Source organism: Pseudorca crassidens, chromosome 6, assembly GCF_039906515.1.
Source record: "Pseudorca crassidens isolate mPseCra1 chromosome 6, mPseCra1.hap1, whole genome shotgun sequence".
Taxonomy (NCBI): Eukaryota; Metazoa; Chordata; class Mammalia; order Artiodactyla; family Delphinidae; genus Pseudorca; species Pseudorca crassidens.
In genome coordinates, this window is record NC_090301.1 from 93450345 (window position 1) to 93462702 (window position 12358).

Here is a 12358-nt window from a genome sequence, read left to right on the forward strand (position 1 = left end):
TGTAAACCTTATAAATTTAATTTTTACCTGGGATTGTTTTTTAATGTATTTACTAAAAATTCATGTAGATCTATGCCAGTTGAATCAGTGTATTCTTGACTGGAATCTAAAAAACAACAACACAAAAACCCAGTATAAAGTTGTTTGAAACAAATCCCTTTCCCTTTACACATGATGTATATTAAAATAAAATGAGATGCCCCACATTGAAAAAAAACTGACAAAGTAGGAAAATGGAATTTATGATGAATTCAGATGACCACAATTTTGCTACTCCCATATAATGAGCATGACACGGATTTACGTAACTGTATGTCTATGTACATTCTTAAAAAAATTTATCTCTCAAATGTGCCAGTTTAATTTGTTCTGAATTCTTAAAGATCCTTTTATATACTCACCACAGTCCTCATATTCAAAAATGTCTCAAGCAAAAAATCAGAATGATTTAGACAATTAACTACGTTTGAAGCAAATTGAGTCTGCTTAGTTCAGTTACAAATATAAGTGCAGGCAATAATTTGGAGATAGGCAGGAACTGTAGCTCTGAAAGAATATTTAATTAGATTTGATCGGGTCTATCACAAAAAGCTCGCTTTCAAAATGTTTCTTTACAAACATTCATGTTTATTTCTTCCCCTTAAATGTAATAGCCTTATGCTGTTTATAAAACTGGTCAACATAACTGGGTCTATAAATTAAAAAAGCATTTTTATAGACTTGTAATGATATCTGATGAAGTCCCTTAAAATTTATTATAAAAGATAAACATTCTAGGTTTCCAAGAATATTCTTACTGGATACTGAACATTTTGGCATCAGCTCTCTGTATCGTAAGGAATTAAAAAAAAATAATATTTTTAGTGGAATCAGTATTCAAATTATAGTGATTCCATTATTTCAATACAAGAGACAGACCAATAAGTGATCATGACAGTTATCTTCCTTGGTGACTTTTGCATGTGTTGCAGTTTTCTGGCTAAAGCATCTTACTGATGTTCAGCAGAACTGCCTTATGCCATTTTGCCCAGAACAGTATCATCCCTTCGGTCTGTTCGAGATCATTTTTAATAGAAATACACTATGTAAAATTATTCAAGGGGTAAAGGATGGAATTATCGACAGTAAAACTAAAATTTTGTTTAAAAAACACAGAAATAAATTGCAAACCTCTTGATAACATTTTTCTGGGCAACTTATCACTGGCTTTTTCTTTTTCTGCTTCATCTTTTGAGGGCTTCTCCTCTTTTTCAAATGATTGTGTTAACTGGATCTGAATTTTCTCCTGTTGGAAGGTAAAATCAGTTATTAAGTGAAAATATAAAGTGATTCAGTTAATACCTCACATTTGTATTTTTTTGAGTAATACAAAATTGTATGGAGAAAAAGATTTTTATTTTATCCAATTAGATTCTTCAAACTAGAATACAACTTAAAATATTTTTACCGTTTTAATCAACTCTTGATAAAAAAATGTTAAAATTAAGGCTTTGAGTTGAATTTATCAATTGAAACATATCCTGAAAATTATCTTAGAGAAAATAAATGTTTTTTTAAGAATAGTTTAAATGAATCTACTTGTAAAACCCTTGGAGGACAGAACAGGTCTTTTTAACCTATTTTTTTTTTGCAGTGGAGATGCCACAGTCAAGCAAAGTATGACAATTATCATCAATCATGACAATAGGAACATATGAGTCAGGTCAACACTTATCAAAAAATACTTTGAGTGTCCATTATAATCATATTTCTTCATTTTCTTGCCATATAAAACTGTAAATAAAAACTTTCCAAAACCAAATCCCCCACTTTGCTTATTTCTTATTTGAGCCTACTATCACTGTTCCTCCTTCAATCACCACAAAGTTGTTTTAGAAAGATTTCAAACAAAATTGTTTTCCTTAGTGATATGTAATATTTACTTGTAAAGTAACCATATTCTCTAAGACTGAAAAGGAGAACTACGTCTACATTTTATTTTTGAAACAATGTCATTACATGCAATTTCAGAACCCAAAGGAATTACTGGAAATTAATTCATATAGCTCAAATAGATAAAAATCACATAGCTCTGTTTATTCAGGCAAACTTATAAAGAAAGGGAGACTAACTTCCAGACCATTTCTACTAAAGATAAAGGTACAGCCTATATGCAAGCTAAATTACTGTATACAGTTGTTCTTTAGAGATGAAAAATATTAATCAATTACTTCGCTTTTCTAGGTGAGGGTTGGTGGTGACGGTAGGCGCAATAAGTCAATATTGAAGAAGATATAAATTTCAGGAATCTTAAACTTGCAGCCACCAGGATTTCTATTACCCATTTTCTCCCCACATAATTTTTTTCAAAATAGTATTTGGCAGAAGAATTTCAGATCAAATACATACATATTTTTTCCTATGGTGTTGCTGACTGCTATTTTCATCTTTTTTCAACTCTGCTTCCCATTCCATCCCAGTTCAAAGTTGTGCTCAGGATATAGGACAAAAGCTATGCACTGGCAATTTCCACTAAAACGATGAACACCTGCTTTAAGCCCTCCTTTGTCTTGTTTACCAAATCTCATACGTTAATCAATGTCATACATTCATCAACCAGTCATTTTTCTCATTATGACTCATTTTCTAATCCACTTTCCTCATTCTTTTTTAACTGTAAAATAGATATTTAAAAATGAATCCCAGAACTATGCTTCAGAAGTAGAATATTTAGAAGTTCTCCTGACTTACAGCTTCTCTATTGCTGTTACTCAAGGATAATCCATAAAATCCAGGTTGGAAGAAAAGATTTCACATTTACAACTTCACTAAAAGGCACTTATAATGACTATCAGATTTCATTTCCAAATTCTCTTTCTAAAGTCACATATTTTAATTACAGATATTAAACTATTTATCAAGATGAATTGTATTTAAAAATCCAGTATGCATAATGTACTGAGGCTTGTCTTCAGTTGGTACTGAGCCCTTGTTTTCAGTAGCAAATAAACAAGACATATTTTAAATGCCGAAGTCCTTATACACGAACTCTCCTGACTATAAATAACTCAAATGAGAGCAATATCTCCATAGGTAGCTGTAATTCCTTTACTCTTCACTTTGTAATTGACATAATTTATTGAGGTCACTTCCCTCTCATTAGCTGTCATCTGACACAAATGACATCTCTCTTTTAATTGCCTCTCAACCTTTGGAACAATGAGTTTTATTCCAGATTAATTCCTCAAAAATCACATTCTGAAGCAAGCATTATTAGTTGGAAAGTATCTCTGCCGTCAAGGATTTGGTACTAGTACATTTTACAAGAAATAACTTATTTTCCAATTCCCAGTCAGATGCAATTTAGTTAACTCAAGACTGGGAAAAAGACTTTCTATTAAAAAGAATATCTTTTGTTCAGAGAGGGTAATAATAGGTTATTATCCCAAAAGAAAAAGTTAACTGTATCCAAGAGAAATTGAGAAAGACTATATTACGTGGAATAACTGAACTCTGGCATAACCATCTTATTCATTATCCAAATGCTGTAACTCAGCTGTTTTGAACAATATATACATTAATATACAACATATACTCCTTATATTAATTTTTTCTCATAAATTTTCACTAGACAAATCTATGCAGTACTATAAGAACCCTCTCCCCCCTTCTGCCTCCCACAATAATTTTTCAGATAGGTGAAATGTACCAAATAAAACCAAAGATCATGTCTGTTACAGTTTTTCTCAAAAAAGGCACCTTTTCTGGACTAACAGTCTTATGAATGCCTGACCCTTCTCATTTCCTCTATCTCCTTGGACTAATTATTCCAAGAGGCTAAGATGGTGTAACATTTTGGTCAACAAAACAAAGAAATTAATTTTCAAAAAACATTACATTGCCAACTGCTCCACCCCGAACAGGTGCATTCTTTACTCTGAATGTACAAAAGAACTTTTAAAAATCAAAAGTAAATTTTGAACCCTATGTTGCTTGACACTTGAACGAATTTCAAAGGAAACTGATATTAAGTGCATTGACAATAAATAATCTATCAAAAAAGTCCTTTTGTTATAATTCAGAGACAGAGTTGTAGTGCTTTTAAAAACAGAACACATTCTAAATATGTGACAACTATCTTCAGTATCTATAGTAGGCTTTTGACGTCATCATCTTCTAAATCAAGGCAAAGCATAACTGTCTTTGCTTGAATTAACAAACGTACAATTAGCATTAAAAAAAAAGAAGACATACAACCTGTCATGGCTTTTTTTCTCTTTTCCTTTATTCAGTCATGTGTCTTAACCACAAAATTGCCTCAATTCTTTGGAAACTAATTGTTGGAATACAGAGGGATTTTAGGTTATTCAAACTCTTAAAAAGTAGAACAAGCCACAAAGAGCCAAAGTTATCACATTGATAAACACTGGTAGAGGGTCCAAAAATAATTATATGTAAATGTCCAAATGTAGAATAAGACAAAGATCAATCCATAACTGAGATTAACAGAAAAGTAAAGTCACAGCATTAAAAAGAATATAAAAAGCAAAAAACCAAACTATTTGCTTGAGCCTTGGTAGTTCTATACTTGGCAAACATAGACAGAAGAGGAATTAGAAATATTAGACAACTATCAGAGCCATGCTAATATGAAAACAGACTTCACCACGCATTCAGGTTAAGTAAAATGATATGTAAGCAGAAGTCTTAGGTAGTCTCCTCTTCACACTCAAGAGGTGTTTGACAAATTTCTAAAAGCCAAAATCAAATTTGGGCAAATTCAAGGGCAAATTTCATCACAATCACATTAACTGGAAGTAGTACTTTAATATAACTTTTCCATAACAACTTATAATTTCCCTTAAAGCCATATTCTCAGTTAATTATATGATCTCTAAGTTTTTCCAGTGAGAAATCATTGCACTAAGCCTTAGACTTAGTAGTTTCACTTAGTAAAAACATACATAACACACGTACATGCACATCCAAATTTTATTTAACATTATGAAAAAATTTTCTCCAGGAAGTAGGTTTTTCCACAACTTTAAATAATTAATTTTTTTCCTTTTTTATTTTGCTTATTGCTTTTTTTTTTTTTTTACCTGGTTCTCCTGTGATATCTCTGCTGTAGGGGGTGGTGGAGATTCTTCACACACTGCAAGGCTCCGAACTAGCTTTAACTTTGAGCTTGACTAAAGAAAAGTATTTAAAATTAACACTACATTCCATAAATCTAGGGCATATCCAAAAGCCCCCTAGAGTTTCTTAAGTTTCTTTATAATAGTTTCTGCCATGTACAGACGTAGGTGAAATGTGCAAATTAAATATATCATTAAATACCATTAAAACCTTTTGTTATGAGGGAAAACAATAACTGCAGTTTTGAAAATAATAGCAATAGCAAGAATGGGAATAACTCCAATCTCAAAACCCAAAGAATGATGAGAAAGCCATTTTCTCTACAGATGAAGAACCATTAAAGATATAAAAGCAGTGCACAAAAGCGACTAGGCAAGACAAAAAACCCAAATAAAACAAAATAAGCTTTCTGCCCCAAAGAAAATATGACAAAACTAAACTGAATGCAGTGCTCTATGAAAACAAAGATTCATCAAGCATGAAGGCCCTTGGCATGCCAGCACAAAATATTTACTATACCTTAGACCTTTTTCCTGTCTGTCCAAATGACTGCAGTGGCCGCTGAATACACAAGAAAGATTTGTATTAAATTTCATACTGAAACAAAAGATTGCTTCTTAGTTCATAATCCTAAACCACAGAGAAACTAACTGCACAAAGAATGGAAAACGAGGAAATCAAAGTTGGTTTCAAGTAAAGAAGTACTGATTCCTCCCAAAAGCACACTTGCAGAAGATTCTCTAAAATCCTTCTGTGGGTTGGCATGTCCTTTAAGTGAGCAAATAGCCACAATTTCTGTGTTAATTGAGCTAAATTGAATTTATAAGGTAAATTCTTAGACAGTAGCAAAATAAAATATACTTCTTTGGTATTCGATAACATATTACACTTTAGCCAAGGTTAGGGGGAAAAAAACCCCCACAAAGTCCTGAGGAATTTTAAGTGGCTGTGCTCAGCAAAGTTCCAAACTTACTAAGGAGAATGTTTCAAATGCCCATTGAGTCAGAGTACAACCACCTCTCTACTGAGTCTTTTCAGCACTGTACTTCATAGTACACCCCCAGTTTACTAGCACAGACCCCTACTTGCCTAATCTAGGGTAAGGCCATGAAGCAGAAATGAAGAAAAGTGGGCAAGGTTCTAATATGTATCCTACTTGCCTAATCTAGGGTAAGGCAATGAAGCAGAAATGAAGAAAAGTGGGCAAGGTTCTAATATGTATGTTCAGCTTGACCACCAGATCATCAATCACGCGAATAGGGAACTCACTGGGGTGAGTAGCTCTAGTCTGTGATACCAGGCTTTGGCTTGGGAAAGCAGCTGAAGTCCCTGTGAACCGAAGCCAGATAGGTTTTCTTTCCTTCCACCTCCTTCTAATCTACTTGTTTAACACCAACCCCAAACAGTACAAGGTCCAGGTATCTATCATTTATACTCAATGCCAGGGAGCCAGTTTGGTATCAAACATAAAACAAAGTCCTTAATACCTAGATGAGTATGCTTCACATATGAAAAAAAGCCACCATTTCATTCTAACATCCGAAAAAAACTTCCTTGTAGACCAACAGAAATGAGAATCTACAGTACCAGGGTGTTGTCTCCCATTTTGAGGCCAAAGTTCTTGAGATAAGAAGCACTATATTCTTGGGAATTTTGACCCTGGATTATCCAACATTAAAAATCAGCAGTAACAACAACAAAATGAAAATTAAAAAAAAAGAAAAATGATCTTCTGTTTCTTACAGAGAAGAAAATGGTACAGATGCATGAACAAATGCACACGGCATTACTGCCTAAGAGAGCTTTTACATGTTGGTTCTGTCTTCTCTATTTACTCACTTCTTTAATCAAGAGGATTTCTGTTACTCGCAACTAAAAACAGAATTAAAAGAAGTTATGTTACATAGAGTAAGGGTTTACAGGAAAAAAAAAATCCGAGAAAAGTCAATAGATGAATACGAGCAAAATGCACATGACTAAATGAGTTCTAAGGCAGCAGAAAAGAATTTACGATTTACTCCGGTCCTCTGCTTTAATCCCTTGTAATTCTACGTATCAAAGGCATAGCACTTTCTCTTAAAAGTTTTTTTTAAAAATAAGAGAGATGATTAACTGACAAGTAAAAGCTGCATTCACATGTAGGACTGGATTTAAATTTCTGGCTTTGCTTCTTACGAATAGGTGACCCTGGTCAAGTTATTTCAGTTTACTTTTACCGGTATAAAAGTTAATATTGTTTGTATTAATTCTCAAGGTTCTTGAAAAGGTTCAGGGAAAGGGTAGATTAAAAAAAAAAGGAGGGGGGGTTGGGGGAGGCTGTATATTGTCCCTACAGTAATGTTTTAGAATTTTCAATGACTTACACATGCATTAACCGTCTCAGTTTTAATTCATAAGAAAACTTTGATGAAGGAAGATTAAAAAAAGAAAAATCGGGCTTCCCTGGTGGCGCAGTGGTTGGGAGTCCGCCTGCTGATGCAGGGGACGCGGGTTCGTACCCCGGTCCAGGAGGATCCCACGTGCCGCGGAGCGGCTGGGCCTGTGAGCCATGGCCGCTGAGCCTGCGTGTCCGGAGCCTGTGCTCCGCAACAGGAGAGGCCACAGCGGTGAGAGGCCCACGTACCGAAGGAAAAAAAAAAAAAGAAAAAAGAAAAGAAAAATCAAAGAGGGGTAAAATTATCTCACTGTGACTTAATATGTTCTAAGCTCCTGCTGTAAGCCACTCTGTGCCAGGCACTAGGCCTATAAAGATGAATAAGACACAATTGTTGGTCTCAAGAGCCTTATAGTCCAGTATCAGAGTTACTAAATAGTAAAACAGAACCCAAGATCTTTAGAATCTTAGTCCTGTGTACTTAATATCACACACCTATAAAAAAATCTTGCTGTGAGTCAAATACTACTTGTGAGAGGGAGAATTCTAAAGATGGCCTCCTAACAGGCCCCTCCTCTGGTAATTTAATCGAACTCCAATCTAAAGAATGTTGTGAAGGGATTCTGCAGATGTAATTAAAGTCCCAAATCAGTTGATCTTAACATACAGATAATTCAGCTGGGTCTGACCCAATCAAGTGAGCCCTTTAAAAGCTGAGAGCATTCTTCTGTTGGGAGTGGGGCGGCAGATCAGATTCAAAGGGTGAGAAGGACCTGACACTGCACAGCTGGCTTTGAAGATGGAGGGGACAGATGAAGAGGCCTACAGGCAGCCTCCAGGGGCACAGAGTGGCCCTTGGCCGACAGTCAGCCAGGAAACATGGACCTCAGACCTCCAGCTGCAAAACACTGAGGTGCCATTGTTGTCGGAATGAGTGTAAAGACAAATTCTTCCCCAGAGTCTTCAGATAAGGGCCCAGCCTGGCCAACCCCTTGGATTTCAGCCTTGAGAAACCCTAAACAGAACTCAGCTGAGCTCAACTAACTTCTAGTCTACGTAACTGTGAGCTGATAACTGGGCATTGTTTTAAGCCTCTAAGTTTGCGGTAATATGCGACGACGCAGCAACAGGAAACGAATACACTGCTACATAAGTAAACTATAAACTGCCAAAGTGGCATTATTCAACAAAAATCACTTATTATTTCATTTCAAACAGCAAAGAACCGAAATTACATAATAAATACCAGAAAATCTACCATACACACATGCACACACAACAACAAAGCAGAGAAAACAAGTTTGGCATTAAATAAGAATAAATTATTTTTAAAATGAATTTAGTTATTTAAAGCATGCCTTTCACTTTTCTAGCCCCATTTTTTTTTCTTTAATTTTTGACCCTGGATTAAGCAGGTTACATATATTTAGATTAAGCAGGTTACATATATTTAGATTAAACAGGTTACATATATTTAGATTTTACCCTAGCCCAAGCCAAGTCTCCTTCTCAATTTTTTTTTTTACTGTGGAAAAATACACAGGAAATTTACCATCTTAACCATTTTTAAGTGTGCAGTTCAGTAGTATTAAATACATTCATAATGTTGTGTCACCATCAGCACAATCCATAGCCGTAACTCTTTTCATCTCATAAAACTGAAACTCTGTACCCATTAAACATTAACTCCCCATCTCCTCTCATTCCAAGCTCTGGCAACTACCATGCTACTGTCTGTCTCTATGATTTTTTTAAAATTAATTAATTAATTTATTTTTGGCTGTGTTGGGTCTTCATTTCTGTGCGAGGGCTTTCTCTAGTTGTGGCAAGCGGGGGCCACTCTTCATCGCGGTGCGTGGTCCTCTCACTGTCGCGGTCTCTCTTGCTGCGGAGCACAGGCTCCAGATGTGCAGGCTCAGTAGTTGTGGCTCACGGGCCCAGTTACTCCGTGGCATGTGGGATCTTCCCAGACCAGGGCTCGAACCCGTGTCCGCTGCATTGGCAGGCAGACTCTCAACCACTGCGCCACCAGGGAAGGCCTCAGTATTGACTCTTTTCTTGGAAATACCACATTCTCTCTCTGGAAAAAGTGAACTGTTCCAGTAACTTTCTTCCCGCTGTCTGCGAGGACAAGATCAGCATGTCACTGCTCTCGGATGTATGTTTCTGTTGTATACATCACTGGGGGCCTGTGATCCTGGAAGATGCCAAGGGGCACTAATCATTTGATTAGAGTAGCTTCCACAGCTTAACAGCTGTTTTCAGTGTTGTTCAAAGTTCTGCCCACAGACCTGTCAACAGGCAACACCTGGGAGCTTGCTGAGGTGCAGAATCTTGGCAGTCTCACCCCACACCTTCTTCAATCTCTTTTGTGGTTTTACAGTCTTCATCCTTTGCCTCCTTAAAGGTATTGACTTTAAATGGATCTGGCATCTCTGGCTCTGTGGCCCCTTCCCTCTTGGGTGTGCAGTTCATAGCAGGCATCCCCGGGCAATGGGGTGTCCTGGAGGTTGGGCTGGGGCTGAGAAAGCTCCCTTGGCTGGCCCCTTTGGTGCCCTAACTAAGAAATCATCTCCAAAACCAAAGTCATAAAGCTTTCCCTCAATGTTTTCTTCTAAGAGTTTTAGAGTTTTATAGCTCTTAGGTTTTTGATCCATTTTGTGTTAATTTTTGTTTATGGTCTTAGGTAAGGGTTCAACTTCATTCTTTTGCATGTGGATATCTAGTTTTCCCAGCACCATTTTTTAAAAGACTGTCCTTTCTCCATGGACTTGGCACCCTTGTCAAAAATCGTTTGATCATATACGCAAGGACTTATTCCTGGGCTCTCTATTCTATTCCACCGGCCTATGTGTCTGTCTTTATGCCAGCGCCACATTGTTTTGATTACTGTAGCTTTGCAGTAAGTTTTGAAGTCATGAAGTGTGACTCTTCCAGTTTTGTTCTTTTTCAAGACTGTTTTGATTATTCCGGGTCCTCTGAGGTTCCATATGAATTTCAGGATGGGGTTTTCTAGTTCTGCAAAAATGACATTTGGGTTTTGATAGGATAATTACATTGAATTTCTAGATCACTTTGGGTAGCATTGACATTTTAACAATATTAAGTTTTCCAATCCATGAACATAAATGTGTTTTAATTTAGTTATGTCATCTGTAATTTCTTTCAGCAATGCTTTGTAGTTTTCATAGTACAAGACTTTCAACTCCTTGATTAAGTTAACTTCTAATTATTTTATTTTTTAATGCTATTGTAGATGAAATTGCTTTTGTAATTTCCTTTTCAGATTGTTCATTGTTAGTGTATAGAAATGCAACTGATTTTTGTGCACTGACTTTGTGTCCTGCTACTTTACCTGAATTCATTTATTAGTTCTAACAGGTTTTTTTTCGAACATGTGTGGAATCTTTAGGGTTTTTTTTTTTTTTTTTAACTTTTTTACATTGGAATGTAGTTGATTGACAATGTTGTGTTAGTTTCAGGTGTTAGGGTTTTATACATATAAGATCACGTCATTTTCAGAGATAATTTTACTTCTTCCTTTCCAATTTGGATGGCTTTTCTTTCTTTCTTGTATAATTGCTCTTAGAATTTCCAGTACCATGTTAAATAGAAATGGTAAAAGTGGGCATCCTTACCTTGTTCTTAATCTTAGAGGAAAAGCTTTCAGTGTTTCACCATTGAACATGAAGCTCAATGTGGGTTTTTCATATATGGATTTTATTGTGTTGACGTAGTTTCCTTCTATTCCTAGTTTTATGAGTGTAAAAACAAAAAATCTTAATAGGTTGTTGTGTTCGATTATGATGATCAGGTTACCTCCCCCCCCCCGCCCCCATTCAGTTAATATGGTATACTGCATTGGTTGATTTTCATATGCTGAACCATCCTTGGAACCCACTTGGTCATGGTGTGTAATTCTTTTCATATGCTGCTGAATTCAATTGGCTAGTATTTTGTTGAAGATTTTTGCATCAATGTTTATAAGTGATAGTGGTCTGTAGTTTTTTCTTGCAGTGTCTTTGTCTGGCTTTGGTTATCAGAGTAATGCTGGATACATAGAAAAATAAGTTACAAAGTATTCCCTGCTCTATAATTTTTTGGTAAAAGTTTGGGAACTATTGGTGTTAGTTCTTCAAACACTTGGTAGAATTCCTCAGATCCAGGGCTCTTCTCTGTCAGGAGATTTTGATTTTTTGATTCAATCTCCTTATTAGTTATATGTCAATTCAGATTTTCTGTTGTGATTTAGTCTTGGTAGGTTTCGTGTTTCTAGGAATTTGTCTATTTCATTAGGTTATCCAATATGTTGGTTAGCAATTGTTCATAGTACCCTCTTTTAATCCTTTTTATTTTATAGAATAGATAGTAATGTCCATACTTTCTTTTTTTTTTTTTTGCGGTATGCGGGCCTTTCACTGCTGTGGCCTCTCCCGTTGTGGATCACAGGCTCCGGATGCGCAGGCTCAGCGGCCATGGCTCACGGGCCCAGCCGCTCTGCGGCATGTGGGATCTTCCCGGACCAGGGCACGAACCCGTGTCCCCTGCATTGGCAGGCGGACACTCAACCACTGCGCCACCAGGGAAGCCCCATATTTTCATTTTTATTTTAGTAATTTGAGGTTTTCTTTCCTGGGTTCTTTTTTTTTTCCTCTGGTTCTCTCTTTTCTTCTGGGTTCATCTAGCTAAAGGCTTGTCAATTTTGTTGACCTTTTTGAAAAACCAACTTTTGGTTTCATTAATTTATCTCTATAGTATTCTTTTCACTTTTAACAGAATTTCATTCATCGTCACAGTAAAAATTTAGCAGCTCCTTTAGCAGACTTTTACTACTTCAGAAAGATCCTAATTAAATTAGAATTTATA

At 35.9% G+C, this 12358-nt stretch overlaps 1 protein-coding gene across 15 annotated transcripts in view; it reads right to left on the minus strand.

Moving 5' to 3' along the window:
- R3HDM1 (R3H domain containing 1) overlaps positions 1 to 12358 on the minus strand; it is a 114633-nt gene that overhangs the window by 89973 nt on the left and 12302 nt on the right. For 11 of the 15 annotated variants that reach the window (XM_067742075.1, XM_067742083.1, XM_067742080.1 and 8 more), the window contains exons 3-6: positions 5638 to 5679; positions 5082 to 5171; positions 1171 to 1285; positions 28 to 106 (exon numbers count right to left, since the gene is read on the minus strand). In XM_067742075.1, the coding sequence (XP_067598176.1) occupies positions 28 to 106; positions 1171 to 1285; positions 5082 to 5171; positions 5638 to 5679 (326 nt within the window). Of the gene's footprint in view, positions 1 to 27; positions 107 to 1170; positions 1286 to 5081; positions 5172 to 5637; positions 5680 to 12358 lie in introns of those variants that run through there. The other 4 variants (XM_067742085.1, XM_067742078.1, XM_067742073.1 and 1 more) reach the window with 3 other exon arrangements.